The 15,978-nt window shown below is 41.7% G+C and overlaps 1 protein-coding gene across 5 annotated transcripts in view; it reads right to left on the bottom strand.

The window, feature by feature from the left end:
• nbeab (neurobeachin b) overlaps window positions 1-15,978 on the bottom strand; it is a gene marked incomplete at both ends in the record, with an annotated part of 186,315 nt that overhangs the window by 12,356 nt on the left and 157,981 nt on the right. For all 5 annotated transcript variants that reach the window (XM_079166663.1, XM_079166660.1, XM_079166661.1 and 2 more), the window contains 5 exons: window positions 889-978; window positions 5,383-5,550; window positions 7,912-8,064; window positions 11,474-11,593; window positions 12,637-12,777. In XM_079166663.1, coding sequence (XP_079022789.1) covers window positions 889-978; window positions 5,383-5,550; window positions 7,912-8,064; window positions 11,474-11,593; window positions 12,637-12,777 — 672 coding nt within the window. The remainder of the gene's footprint in view (window positions 1-888; window positions 979-5,382; window positions 5,551-7,911; window positions 8,065-11,473; window positions 11,594-12,636; window positions 12,778-15,978) is intronic.

Genomic DNA, 15,978 nt, shown 5'->3' on the forward strand with positions numbered 1-15,978 from the left:
AAGAAGAGGTATGAAAAGATTGGAGAAAAAGAATGGAAAGAACCAATTAGTGAGGAGGTTGGAGGAAAAACTAGGTTCAGACACAGAGGAGAGCTTCATGCACTGCCCCCTTCGGACATTGCAGTCAGACGAGGGACTGGTCAGACAAGGGTAAGACATGGAAAACTGAGATGGTGTATGCTGTAAACATGAGATGGTGCATACATGATACACATGCATCAGAAAGATTGAGATTTGTCCAGAAAGAAGAAGCATCAAAAGAGAATGCATGAGTTTTTGAAGATGCGCTTATTTCACCACTGTAAAAATTCAACTCAACCTTTAGAACACTGGATAATACTACATGTATAGCATAAGTAAAAGCAATGGAGGTGATGGTGACCATACTCTGAGTTGTGAGCCAGATTTGGCTCTCATCTTGTCTCAAATTTGGAAGGCTTTTGACAGTAGTGTATGAAAATATTTACGTCTATTGCAAACGTAGAAAATGTATCTAAAAGGTCTTAAAGGGATCTGCCTTACAAAGAGAGAACCATGTGGAGATAATGATAAAAGAGGAGAGCTACTAGGCCAGTAGGGAGCACTCTTTCCTTTACACCACATTGCTAGTAGGAAGTAACGACTATAAAACAAGGCAGACAACTAGTACTGAAAATGTGTTGTTATATTGTGGGTCTGTGACCTACATGAGGTCAGCCCTCGGAAATATTTAACTTTTGTTATAACAGAGTGGATTGAGGGAAGTATATATAAGGACAGTAAGAAATCAGGGACAACACAGGCACGCAGACCATCACCATCCAGGCTTGCACAGGTCGACACATCCTTTCTCACACACACCACCACCAGAGGTGCAGGAAATTTTCCCAGCATGCTCGTGGCTCTCACCAGGTGCATGGCGGAGCTGCGTGGAGGATGTGGCTCAATAAGCAACTGAGATGGCGTCTGTCCAAAGCTCTGGATCTGTGCCTCTGTGGCCTGCGGGAGAGAGAGAGCAGAGAAGGGGAGAGAGAGAGAGAGAGCGGCTGTCACAATCAATATGCATCAAAGTGATGGGTCAATGCGTTACTTGACAATGCAAGCAAATCCTAACTCAGCCGTGCTTCTGAGGAAAGGGGGAGGTAAAGGAAAAGGGGAGCACTCCCAATCCGCCTGGGTGCTCCCCCCCTCCCAAGCCTGCAGAGTCATCCAAGTGTTAGTACGGAAGAGACAAGCCTTTTCCTATTAACATGCTTCAGTTAACCATTCCCATTTCCAGGCGTAGGGGCCCCCACTGCATAAACGTTAACCTGGAGTGACATCCAGCTAGGACTGCAGCAGGCCGGCCTGCTTTTAGATGTTCTTGTGCTTGAAACAAAGGGGAAAAGCATGTCCATGCGCACACATGAGTATGAAACAGAGGCACAAAATCACACAAGCAGACCAAAGCAATTTGGAAGAGGGTACCTTGATGAAGGATGACTTATTGGTTATATAATGTGAGTATGGATGCTTGAGACAAAGAAGAAAAAAAAATAAAAACAGCACCGTGTCCCTGAGTACAGGAAAAAAACAAAACAATCAAGCATTTACTATAATTAGAAAATAACTTCCTTTTATACAGACAAAGTGAGTGAGGAAAGAACAAGCAGTAGGAGCTGCTGAGCTTGACTGAAAGTGGGGCACTCCATGGTGGAAGTGATTGATGTGACTGGAGCCACTTCCACCATCAGAGGGGAGCTTGTAGACGTCCGTCAATGCCACTGTGCACAATGGAACATACATCGCTCAGCCTTTCGCCCGCCCTTCTGACTGCCTGGGTGACTAGCCCTCATTTTTCCTCCGCCTGTACACACCACTCACAATCAAAAGGACCTATTGGGTAGCACATGCCACAGAGGGAGATGTGGGAAGGGAAGTTTGGAGGTGATACTGATTCAGGACAGGCCACCTGCAAGCCAAACAGTCTCCCCCAACACCCCCTGGTCACTTCCTATCTTTTGCAGCACCAAAAAAGGCGCTGTCCACACGGTTGAGCGCTGTCGCACTGCAGTGAAAGTTTCATGTGAGTTGGTGAGCACATTTGGCAACCATTAAGTGCTAGTCAGTGTTTCTTTACAACGCAGTCCGTCAAGTAATAAGCAGCTGACATTATGGCTATTTAAGGTTAGGTTTGGGGTGAGGGTCATGATGTCTGTTCAAATAAAGAAATTTGATACAAAGATCAGAAAGACTGAGGAGGCCATGTGGACAGCATCACCATATTTCTTGTGATGATTCTATTAAAAGGGAAACTGAGCAGCTGCATGTCCCGTTTTGGTTGACACCCAATAATTGTTTCCAGAGTGCAACTGGAATGATTTGTCTGTATGTGTTTGTGTTTTTGTGTGTGTGGGGGGAAGGGAGTCTGACTTGTTGAAGGTTAACTCAAGTACATGTTCCTCCACTGTATGATCAAAACATGTCAATATTTTTCAGGTGCTTCAACACTAATCCTCTCTGAGGTATGTCAAAAACATATTTCTATCTCCGTTTGAGATGCAGAGCACTTAACAGGCAGTTCATTAGTTTAAGTCACTTCAGGCTCTGCTTTTTGGGCTGATAAGTGACACTTATTGCCAAAGCCATCTGGATGATCTCCCCTCCCAGCAACAACTGCCTTGCTTGGGTGAGCACCAAACATCCATCATAACACACCGTGTCTGCATGTCTGTCTGTGTGACTTTGTTCGCATCTGATTTTGGCATGAACGAAAGGCCTCAGAAGTGAGCGGCTGCAGTTCTTTCTCTATCTGCTGCCTGGTTCCCAAACTGGTGACAGAGAGACTCCGTGGAGGATGATCCCCCAACAGCATCCTCCAGTGCACTCATGCAATGCAGCAACACAACAGCTCTGTCAGACAAAATGCAAACATGGCCTTGCAGTGACCCGCTAAGAAGCGTGGGATCATGCTGAGTCACGACACCTGAGATCAGCGATGGCTAGTACAAATATGAAGCTGCTCAACCTTTAACCTTTTGACAGACTCTGCAGATTGCAAAAGCAAATTGCTTTCGCTAGTTAATTCTGGCTTTTAAGTAGATAAACTGATTGTAAAAACAGATAAAGCAGCACAGAAACCATAATGACCCATGCCAATAAACAAACTACTCATGTAATTGTTGTGTAATTGTGATACTCCCTCATGTCACGACACTGCTGCCCATCCTTTTTGTGTTTAAGACAAGCTGAGCTGGATTTATTTAAATTCTTAAGTACTAACAAAGAATTAGCCTGAGGGTGTTTCTTGAGTGACAGCTTGGGAGTTGATATGAGCACTACTGTATGTGGGAGCAGAAATGTCTCAAATAATGCGTTTACCAAGTTTCTTATCATTAAGGTCAATCATTTAAAACACTTGTGTCCCATCACTATGAAGTAGCTGAGGTATATTTAAATTGATTTCACCTTGATCTTCTCAAACACTTCATTGGCTAGCCACAGCACACTTTGTTGTCTCTGTCGATTCAGATTGGACAGGAGGGACAGTGGCAGCTGAGGAGGAATGGAGTCCCACTGATGAATAATTTGTCTGTTTACTTCTGAGTGACACAGTGGTCTGAATCAAGGGGTTGCTGTCATGTTTTTCCATAAGAGAAGGCTGTCAGGAGGAGCATTGCATAGAAAGACTGCTGTTCCGGCAGTGTGCCCAGTAGACCTGTCATCGTGCCCTCAACCAGAGGCGTGTCAGAGGGTGTCATCATTTCAATCTGACACACAGGCGGAAATTATCTCTCATGACCTCTAATTTATTGACATTTCAAATGCCTTAATTGTTATGACTAACGCCAGATATGCAGCTTCACCTGTCAGGCCCAGAATGAATCAATACCCCGGAGTCAATCGTCACATTTCAGCAGGTCTTAGCGAGACATTCATTGGGCATTTTTCCATGCTCCACCTTACTGACTCAGCCAGGCAGCTCACAGACCTGCCCTGTGTGGGATAGTAGGAGTTGTAAAAATGCAATAATGTGAATGATGACACGATAAATCCTGCAGAGATCACCAATCAATCATTTTACTATAGACTGTGAAGGAAATTGCTCAACTTAAATCTAATCATTTCATAGGAGAGAATCAAAGTACAGTAAAACTGTTGTAATGTTTTTTCAGTATTATTGTTAAAAAATTACAATGATCTCATTTGGAATTGCCAATAAATCTTCTGCGCAAGGAAAGACAATTATTATATATTAACTGGACTGTCTAGACTTACTCATAATGCATTCTTAGGATACTGCTTGGTTTTAGTGTATGGAGTTTAGATATACAAGGTTATACTTTATGTATCAGGGAGAGGAAGAATCTATCTGGAATGAGAAACATGATTGAAGGTATGAAGGCTTGTCGTAATTAGTGCTCATCATACTAGCATTACATCAGTTGCAATTAGCTGAGGCAATTTCTCTCTCCAGCACAAATACATTCACATGTCACAATAGCGACAACATCAACTGGGCACAATTAGGGAGCCTGAGTAGCAGGCTTCCTAATGTGCAACTAACTAACAGCACTGTCATCTCACAGGGTAACAGTAGGCAGGGTGTAAGACAGCTAAAATCCCTCATGCAAAATATGCTAAATAAAAAAGGCATCACCTAAATCTTCCTCAAAATGATGGAAACCAAACCTCTCACAATATGGTTTGGTAATTAGATCAGCCAAATCTTCTGCAGGTGATTTGCATAGTGGTCACTTGATAAATAAAGGCGCCCCTGGAAGTGACAGTATATAAATGACTTGTTTTGCAGACAGCAGATGGTGGATATCACAGGGAGAGACAAGCTCAAACTGGAAAGTACCACAATGCACGCCAGCTGCTGCAGTCTCTGGTCCCCTTTCCCCTCTACGCAATTAAGCTATTCACGAGTAGTACAGCCGAGCTAATAGATATTCAATTAATTTGTTAAGAACAAAAGGATTCAGTCCCTCATCTATTGACAGAGTGACCTCTGTTGATTGATCAAAGAGCTCAATGAGATTCATTGATCTGATTAAGGAAAGGAACATACAGTATATTGAGCACCACGAAGAAAAGAGCAAAGCGTTAGGAGGATCTATGCATGCTGCAGACAGATATTAAAAGATTACCGTTTATCTGAGAGAGAAAGAGAAAATTAATAACTCATGTCATCACAAAATGATGCTAATCTCAAAGCAAACTCGATGACTCAGCAGCTCTGCCAAATTCTCTCACGGGCTACATTTGCATGACACAATAATTGATTGACAGATGCGTGATATGAATGCTCCCGGAGCTCCAACACATGCCAGGACAAATAGAGACAGGAAGTTGGGCCTATGGTGAATAAGAGAGGGGGGAGGGGCTTTGTCTCCATGGCAATGTGTGTCCGTGCCTTACCTCTCTGAGCAAAGGGTCAGTGATACTGTCCAGCTTGACGGAGCCCTCGTAAGTCAGGTAGTGAAAGACGTTGAGGGCACGCACCGCCTCCGGGCCTCGCTGCTTGTAGCCGAAAATAAGGTCAATCCACTGATGCAGCTGACATGACACAAACTCGCTTTCCAGGGCCTGTGAGAGAAGTACAGGGCAATTAGAGGTGAGAGGCATACCAGCAGCATACAGCACATGGGCCAAAAGACAACACAAATTGTACTTCCACACAACAACGAACACAACGAAACACAGCCTACTTTGCTTTTTACACAAATGAGTTACCAGGGCATTACATCACATACAACCACCTAAAACTAATTATGAGTACTGTAGGATTTTTTATTTTTTACTTAAGTTAAACAAATAAATATTTGACTGTTTTATTGTGCATAAATATTTATATATTATATATAAAATAATAATAAAGAAAATAAAAATAAACTGTATCCCCTCTTTTTAATGTAATCAACTAACTCAGGACAAGTCTCTCATATCACATTTCTCTGTCTACTGAAAATACCCAGCCGACCACGTTTGCATGGAGACAAAGAAATTGGTTCAAATCTAACAGGGATCCATTTTACTGTAAAACCATCCGCAGGAGCAACGTTGATAAATTACTTGTGAGCGTTAAAAGGGAGACTTGATTTCTTGTGGGAGTGTTAGTGAGAAATTTGGAATATGATTCAATGCTAATCATTATTATAAATATACCATTGGAAGCCATGCAATGGGGGGTTGATATATTGTTCCACAACACGGTACAACATAATTCCTATATGCATCCTGGTGTAAGGCTTTGCTAGAGGAATTTACACTCCTCCCCTCCCGTCAGGAATAACAGCCATTACCAACAAAGCCTGCTCGAGCACACAGAGGCAGAGTTTGCCACAGGGCATATCACTTCAATTGAAAGTGGCACATGCAAAGATGGGAAGTGGGAGGAAGAGAGAGAGGGAGGGAGGGAGGGAGGGAGGAAGGGACAAAGAGAGGGAGGGAAGGGAAAAAGAGGAAGAGTGAGACAGAGGGGAGGCAGAGAGAGATTTACTGACAGAAATGAAATAATAGAGGAAGCGAGAGTGTGGGCTAGCTAGGGATCAGAACAAAAGAAAGACAAAAAAATGGAGGACTATGAATGTCTAGGCGTTGAATACACTGGTCTGCGAATGTAACAATGCAAGGCAAAATCACACATGTATCCTTCAACAGTGGGAAAATATCCACTGTAATCCTTTTTTTCAGTCATCCTTTCTCCTTGTTTTGGAGATGCAGACATGCCCTTAACAACTCCCCGGCTCTCTACCCTCCTCCCCCCCAAACTGCCGGTATACAAGCCAGATAGCGCTCAACCAGGCAGCATGGGTAGAGCACAGGGAAAGGTCACCTACATAAGACCAGCCCAGATCTGTCACTCCAGCTGAAAAGGTCAAGTGTGTTCCCAGAGCCTCTTTCAACCTCTGGTCCAAAAACACTGTGGCCCCCAACCTCATGAAACATAACCTGCATGAAACTGTGTCTTCCTAGCAGTATTATTAAAGTTTCTGAGGTTTTAAGGAGGAACTACTCATCAAGCCTAAATTACAACGCATACGTGGCCATTCTTCATGTAATTTTGAACGAAATTGAGTTGAGCTGTTTCTACAGTAATTGATTCCAGATTAAAGGGAGAACAAGGATTATCTGACGGCAAAAGATATGTTGGATCTCCTTTTCCTTCTCCGTGCTGCTCCTGAAATCTGCTGGGAGTAGTGGTGGACCACATGTTGATAGGCTGTCTGTTTTAAGCGTGCACACAGACGTTCACACACATACACACAGAAAGGGCCCTGCACACTGCCAAAGTGATGAGTCCCGACATTACAGAAGGTAACCCTATAGGGCAAACTTGCCCTCAGTCCTGTCCTTTAGTGACATCACTGGGGTCAGGGGTACAGTGTTAGTATTGAGCGGTGCACTTTATTAGATGCTTCATGAATAAGACAAGGAGACACAGATGCATGGGAAGGTTAGCAGGAAGAGTGGGAAATGGATTTCTTTGCTGCTGTGAGACAGAGGCAGAAGAGCTAAATACAAATAATTAATTTAAACAATACATCTAAAATACATAACCCTGACCTTTAGTAGAATCTCAGTTTAGTACTAAAATGGGCTATGTTGATGTTAAAATACACCACTGGACGTAACATGACATATGGATGGTCTCTGCTGATGAGTATAAGAAGGGGCCAATAATCATTATACTGTCATTGTTCACCTTGGTAATAATGACATTACTGCAACCTAAATTGACAAGGAAAAAAAGGAGAAGTAATGTTTTGTGGGCAGAGACCCAAAAAAAAAGCAGAAAATGGACAATAATGAGGTGGTATGTTCCGTTATTACTATTTAGGTTTCCTAATATTATATTTGGGTAATAAAGGTAGTAGTAGCATATTCAGGTATCATTTTGGCACAAGTAACTCTACCATTTTAGCCTGAAACATGCCTAAACCTTACCATCCGGTTGATCCTAACAAGATCTTCAGGCTTCTTGGCCCAGGCAGGCAAGTCCACGTCACAAACCATGGTCCTGCCCTCCCTCATTCCCAGATGGTAGCCGTTGCTGTTCACAAACATCTCTGGGAGGTAGTAGAATTCAGGAATCAGTTCCTACGTTTAAAAGGAAGAGAGATGTTACATTTTTACAGCTCACTGACGAGACCACAACTTTTAATACCACAATTTTCACCATATAATCACCCAACAATTCAACAAAGTGCAAGAAATAACATATGTGATGACAGAGCCACGAAAAACAGAGAAAAAAAAGGCTCTGTATCCCACTGAGATGAAGTGAGAATTCAAGGGGAAAGGTAACACAAACAAACTTAACAGCAGGCCATGAGAAGGCGGTGAGAGGTGCTAGTCCAGTTATTCCAGGCAGAGGTGTAATGTGTGTTAAATGAAACTGGAACTGAGTTGGGTTTTTCTGCCTGGTCTCTGGGCTCTTGTGATGGGGTCAGGACCTCGCAGCAGAGGGGAAGTCGGCATGGTAAAGGAGCCCCCTACATAAAGCCTGGTGTGATTCCATACACTGAAGAAGAGAGCAAATATTTACCTGTGTTTTGAAGACTATTCCTACATTTCTGGGAATTTCTCCTGTGTCGAATGACCACACTGGTATACATTTAAGTACTACGTACGCATCATTTCATAACTTTCGGTCAACCATTTATATATCATGAACAACAGAGATTATTCCAAAACTCTCACAACATTTATGTTTGCTTATTATTTGCCATGGTTTGTTTTTCCAAAAAACACACCTTTCACAATGCTCTTTGGCAGGTACATTTAGATGTCACACTGTCCTTGAAAGTAAGAAACTTATGACATACAGCTCTTGCTTCCATCTGCATTACCATGCAACCAAAAAATAAGAAATGTTATATTTAATGATGACCTATCTAAAAAAGAAAAGCAGGTTTAACTTTCATAGCAATCAGAAATTAAATGGAGGCTTCCTGAATGTCAAGCAGTTAATTTAAAAACTATGGCATGCTTTGGATAGGTAATGGGCTCTACACGCAAAACTACCGATATAGTTATTTAAGAAATTCTAACGATAAGGTATTTGCAACATAAATTACTGTATGTATACTCTCTGCGATTTTGTAGTCCCCACTCTGACCCTTTATCCTCCTAATCATACAGCTCAGAAAGGATGAGTTAGTAAAGCCTCTGCACAATGAGGCATATGCACACGAGGAATGTAGATCCTCCACTCTGTCCTCATTAGAAAACATACTCACAAGAAAAGTTAAATGCGGTTGTCTGTCTCTTAGCCTGAGATTATAAAGGAGGGTGCAAGACAGTATTTTAACTCCTTGTAACAGGCTTGTTTTATGAATGCTGTGTTTGTCAGATTCAGTAGTACAATGAAGTTTTATATTGCCTATGGGATACATAACGTGCAGAGCTTTTAGGCCCCTATAAATCACGGGGTTTTGACAGAACAAAATAGCATGACATGGTACAGGCCAATAACACTGCTGGTCTGCTGTTGGTCACATTTCACCCTCCACACACGAAAGGGAAGGTAGTAAAGTAGCCATTCCTCTCGGTTTCCCTCTGTCTCTCACATACACACAACCGCACTTTCCCTCCCCTTTTTTTATTCGTAAACTTCCTGCCGTAACTCACTGCCAAGCCGTTAAAACTGCCAGCTCTGTTTTCAAGCCAGCCTCCCATGGCAGCCATTAATTCTGCAACAGCATCGTAATGGGCTAACAAGTCAATCACACATGCCTCCATTGCTTTACACTGTGTCACCTTAATGACATGTTCGTCAAAATCTGTCACCGGTGGAGTGCTGCTGGATTCATTCAGACAGCATGGTGGCAGTTTGTGTGTGTGTGTATGAGAGTATATGTATGTGTGCCCACTACTTCCAAGAAAAGTCTGTCTGTCCCTGCCCGTGGTGGCTGTGCCAGCTTAAACTAGCTGTGTATGCACATAGAAATAAATGAGAAGTTTGAATGCACAATAATGATGGGGTGGTCGAGGAGGATTGTTTCCATTTGACTTGCTCTTTTAGGAGGTCATCCCCATCAGGGGTTCAGCCTCCTTTGGTCTTGTCGTCATTACGGCTGGAGGAGGCCGGGGTTAATGAAGGGGAGACCCTGGTAAAAACAAGCTGCCTTTTAATCAGAGACCTGATGGCCCGCTCGGTGTACTGGGCCGGAGCTGACCTTAACCCCGGACTCTCCGCTCAGTATCAGTTGCTACTTTGTGGCTGTGCGTGGCATTTGTGTGTCTGTCTATATGTTTGAGTGCCTTTCAGTTGGCATAAATGAAAATGATCATATTAAGCAATGCCCTTTGTATTAAAAGGGCATTGCTTAATATGATCATTTTCATTTTATGTTCAAGATTATATAAAAATAACCTAAATACTAAGTATGAAAGAAATATAAGAGAAATAACTGACATTAAAATGATAATGAAAAGGATCACAGCAACATTCTAAATCTAATCAGTCATTATTGGCATTGCCTCATAGTTTACCCCATCGCACAATGAGTAAACCAAACAAGCGCTTGCATAATATTTTCCTGCTTCTAATACATTATGAAATACTGTTAGCATTGTCCTCCACAGTACAATGCCTCTTCTAATAGATCGCTAACCATCCAATGTGTGTAAAAACAAATGCATGCAGACATACAAGTAGTTGAAAGTAGGCTGTATTTGTTAACAGGGTGGCTTTGACTATTCAGCTGTTCGCTGGCTCGCAGCGTTCTGCCTCACATAGTTGGCTGCTCTCCCCCCATCCTGGTGAGTAAAAGCCCTGTCCGTACATAAAAGACTACATTTTAAATAGCTTTTGTCATTAATGCTTTATTAATTGCCTGGGGCAACACTAACCGATACAGGGTGTGCTAGAAATATATGACACTTTGAGGTCAGTGCGTATTCCTGCTGCGTGTTATGCAGTGGGCAAAATGGAGGCGTATCAGCAGGGTTCAGCATTTTCGGAGACTGCTCTGTGGATTTGCAGTGGGAGGGCTTTGTCTTTCTCTCAGACACAGCCTTTGTTCAAACTCATGAGTGCTTGCATGCACAGATCCAAGATCAGTCTACCTTTGAGATGGTTTGTTTTCTGCATGGGATAAATCAAATGTGCATTTCTAATTGCTTAGGGTATTCCTGTACAATATGGGTCTTTGTGATTCGCTGTTTGGATGAGACATTTATAATTAATGGTATATATTTTTGCAGTGGTTTTGAAGCACATTGGCTGAGGAGGGGAGCATAGCGAGTTGGAGGCTTGATATGGTTATATTGCCAATTATACATACTGTAATCGTTGCGCAACATATTGACTATCATTGTCCTCGGAATACGATACCCGCATGTCCGTAACACCAGCTTATAAAAGGTGTCTGGCAAGGAAATATATAGATAATGATCACATATTTGACTTCCACTTGTTTTAGGGAACACTTTTCTAGACCTTTGTATTAATCCTATAAATGTAAACATGAATTTTACTCATCGCTTTTCTTGTGATTCTCACCTTTACGTCATGGGTGTCCCTCTGACAGTTTCTCCAGGAGCGGGCAACGGCTGAAAAGGTGCGGTCAGGGTGGTCGAATTTGTTGTTATTGGCACTAAGGAGGAACGTGGTGAAGGGCTCCTACAGAGAAAGCAAATAAGACATTACAAAGATTAAAGTTCTCCACCCTCTTGATCTCCATTTCAGTTGTAACCATCATAATCAACTTAATGAAAATATCAGCACTGTTTTGAATATCCTGGATTACCATGGGGCTTATTAAAATACATCTGAATATCCTGAATTACTAGCATTATTTCAATGTTATTCTTTTCTGCGGTAAACTACAGGATCTCTGTAGAGATCAGTCACTCATTGTATCCAAGCCTGGGGGAGAATTAATTAGTGTTCTTCCTGAATACAGTAAGCCATAATGATAATTGGCTCAAATTTGGTTTTCTCCGCCTGAGATGGCGACCATCGCCGGTTGGAGCGGATGGATCACTCACCAGAGGAAGAAAGGGATTGTGGGGAAAAAACCACAGAGGCCAATCTAACTGCTGTCAAGGGAGCTCCCTCGGTTCATCAGCCCATTCCTACTAATGATGAGGGAGGAGGATAAATACAGTACAAAGCTCTTTCAAATAATAAGCTGATTTCAAAATCAAATGTACACCAACTCAAAGAAGCTGTGCAGGTTATAAGAGCCTGTTTTGTGAGGAACAGAATGGGTTAGAGTGTGTATGCCTCCTCCTTCTCTTTCAGAGTAAATGAGGACAGTGCTCAGTAACCTTGATGGACATGTCTCCAGCGCTCACTAGGTTGTCTGAAACACATAAACCTGTCAGAGCAGCCTCTGTAAATCATTACCCAGCCACTCTTTATTTAGTTCACATATGCCGGTTTACTGGCCTGTGAAATGTGTTTTCTGAGCGCCATTGGTCTAACTCCGGCCCAATCAAATTGAGATGTTGAGCTGTTTCCTGTGCAGAAACCGACAGACCTCAAAGTAACAGCATCATCAAGTCTGACAAGTGACAATCAACTAATGCAGACTCAAAAATGAAAAGCTGTCTGAGGATGTGGGTTAGACCTCATTTCTATTCAGATGCTTGACTAATTTGGGGATTTTGAACAAACTAAAATAATGAGTGTGAAGATGGTTGAAGGAGTGAGTTACTCACTACTCTGACAAGCCAGTGCAGGGTGGAGGCAGCTGTGGAGTAGTGGGAGTTGTAATGACAAGGTGGCGTCTGGTCATCTTCCCAAGTCTCATAACGTTCAGCGTAGAATGCTGCACGCTTCGGATTCAGAGCACCAACAGGCTGGAAAGAAAACAAGAGAATATGAAGTCAAGTTCTTGCAAATAAGTCATATTCTCCTTATTTGCCTGTGTAAGTAAAGCAAAGGTTTCCCCCCCATAGAATCCCTGAAGACATTGTACACATGTCCTATTGTAAGGATTTTTAAGCCATATGCTTTGTGAAGGCAAATTTCAGCTTGATATGCACTTCTATATATTGTATAAAAATGGTGTTTGAAGATTGTTATTAGAAATGTATCCCCACCTAATATGCTGATATCACAGTATCCCATAAATAGAAATGATCACATGTGTATCTATCTGTATCGATACCTATCATGCCCAATATATTACAACAAACCACAGCAACTACAGTACACTGTCAAAGTGATCAACCAGTTGTCATATTGACATGAAACGGAATGAGGAACCTCGATGTATCTTTCTTCCTATTCCAATTCCAATTCCTATCTTTAAACCGTTGTGGGTTTGGATACAAAAAAAGAAGCTTCAGTGGGTATTTGGTTCAGCAGCAGAAAGTCTGTCGATCTGAGTACTATACCAGGCGCGTATCTTGGCAGCATATTTACAATATAGTAAAAGACAAGTCGTGATTTATAGACAAGTTCAAGGATTTTAAAATATATATTGACTAACAGTAAGCCAGCGTGAGAACTTTATAAAAGAAGTGATATGAGGTCTTTTCTTTGTTCTTACAGCCTTCTCATCACAACCACACAGTCTGACTTAACTTACATTACAGTGTCATCAGGTTAGTACAAATGTCACTGCTGTGTAGCTGCTCCAATATATGGCTTGTTGAAATACTGGAAGCAGAGCATGTTGTCTTCAGTGAAAACCAGTTACACTTCTGAAAAATTACAATTGATACTACATAGATAAGGTTAAGACCACATGGCATTTTAAGGAGATGGCTTGTGGTCAAATCACCAAAATTATGTCTGTGGGTCAGTGCAAGACAATGCTTTATCATAGAATATGTAGTAGTAATTGGGAATAATCTACACTATATCAAATTATGAAGATCGGTCTCTTTGAAATGAAAAAGTATTTTGTTTTTATAATGTACCATCTACATTCTTATGTTCTCCAAAACCAGAAAAAACTTCACTATAAGTAAAACATTGTATTAAACATCAGTACTGAACTATTCATATAATGCAATTCATTTGACTTACTTATTGGAAAACCACACTAGTTACACTCAAAGCCTCATGCAAGAGGGAGCTGGCTTGTTTTTGTCTGCATGAACAACCCAGTGCTTTTGAATCTCAAAATGGAAAACGTTACAACTAACAGCAGGTCTCAGGACCAGTCTTCCATCTAAATCAAAGTTTAATGATCATGTGGCTAAATGACAGTCATGAAAGAATAATTGGAAATGTGCACTCCATATACTTGTAAAATAGATTATTAGAGTGCAAAAAACCATAGACAATTTATGTTTTTCGTGTAGCCCATACCATGTGAAGGGTCGTTTTTTTCTTTTACCACGCTTTGTAGGCATCATTGTAATTTGTACAAATAGCGGCAGAGTTTTTGCTTGGTGACACAGACAATTTGCTGCCAGTAATCTCATCATATAGTGGTTGATGCGATGGTCCAAACACATGGCTGCAGTGAAATTTATTGAAGACCACAGCCGGAAATGAAGCTACGGTTCTTCTACTATGATTTACAGGTAATCATTTTAAGTTGGGTGCATAGCATAAACTACTGCCTTCCCATTACTTTTGTTAGGACAGAACAAGGAAATAGGATAGAAAAGTTGAATTGAGTTTAATTAAGACAGACTTGCAGAGTCAAACTAGTTCCCCATTACGCTACATGTGGTGAAGCCGGCAGACAGGCTGGGGGAGAGTTCAGGGCAGTCAAGGAGCTTTACTCTGGGATTTGTCCGTCAGACCCCATTATTCTCCTGAACCCTAAAAATGTCCTGTTGTGCTGTCTTCTGTCTAAAATTTACAAGGGTATGGTGGCAGGGGTGAGCAGGATGGCGCGCCGAGGATGGAGGGAGGAGATATGCGCGCCTCCTGCTAAATGTTGTGGGTAATCCATGTGGATTAACCCTGGCTGACCTGATTTACACCCAACGCACCCACCGAGCCAAACACTTTATTCAGCACAGCTACTCCCATCTGTGTTCAGAGCCCTTTCTGAGCTACTGGGCACTGGGAGTTACCAAGATATATACAATATAGTGCAATCTAATAATGGAAAAAGGATTAAATCATAAGTGAAATTTTGAAGTAGAGGAAAGAAGAGGAAAACCCATTTGCTAAAAAACAGCCTTTTAGGATCATAAAAAGTCCCTTATTCATTGCTCTGCATTTGATGAACTGCTGCCAAATTATTGTAAGGATATAAATATATATATATTTTTTAAAACATCACTGCAATATTTATTCGACATCCATGCAATTATTTCATAGTTAGGCCAAACCTTGGATTGCATAGTGAATTATTTAACCGCAGCCTCAGTAATAATTTCAATATTGTACCGACACCATCATTGGGTTTTTGCCCTTTGGGGGCTGTTTCATTTTCATGTGTTCTTAAGGCAACAAAATTACTCCCATTAAACATACGTTTAGTGGTGAAGAAATTGCTTTCCCTGCCTTTTCAATCACCCTGTCCAATATAAGAGCCTTGGAGGCATATTGGCAGTCAATATTAATATACTCAGTATCACTGACTCAGTTACTGAGGGGAAAGGGAGAATGGTAATGTAATCAATGGCAGCTTTTCCACCTGAAAGCTGCAGCTCAGAGGTCAGAAGAAATTAAATAAAAGCCCTCAATTAAAAATTCACTTATTCTAACATTATTAAAATTGCACTATTATTCTTTTGGCTGGGTACAGTTTGTATGCAAGCTCAGCGCGACAGACAGACTCTCCTGGTCATATTGAAGATTAGTCATATCCATGTGTGGCACAGTGCACATGCCTGAAGCTCTAAGTCAAAATGAAATGGGGCCAGTTTTTTTTGGTTCTTCCTTAGAATTTAATGGCAGTCCACATCAGTGTTAGCACAATTGAATAGACTGAAAGAGAAGTTTATTGAGATCTGCGTAGATTTATGGGGTGATAATGGCCTCGCATGTGACGTCTTGGCCCAGCTGGATCGGGGTGCAAGCCACAAGACGTCTCGCACTCTGTAAAACCGCCGCTAGTGTAACTAATGCCGGTTGGAGCTGTATGA

Source organism: Pholis gunnellus (genome assembly GCF_910591455.1).
Source record: "Pholis gunnellus genome assembly, chromosome: 9".
Taxonomy (NCBI): Eukaryota; Metazoa; Chordata; class Actinopteri; order Perciformes; family Pholidae; genus Pholis; species Pholis gunnellus.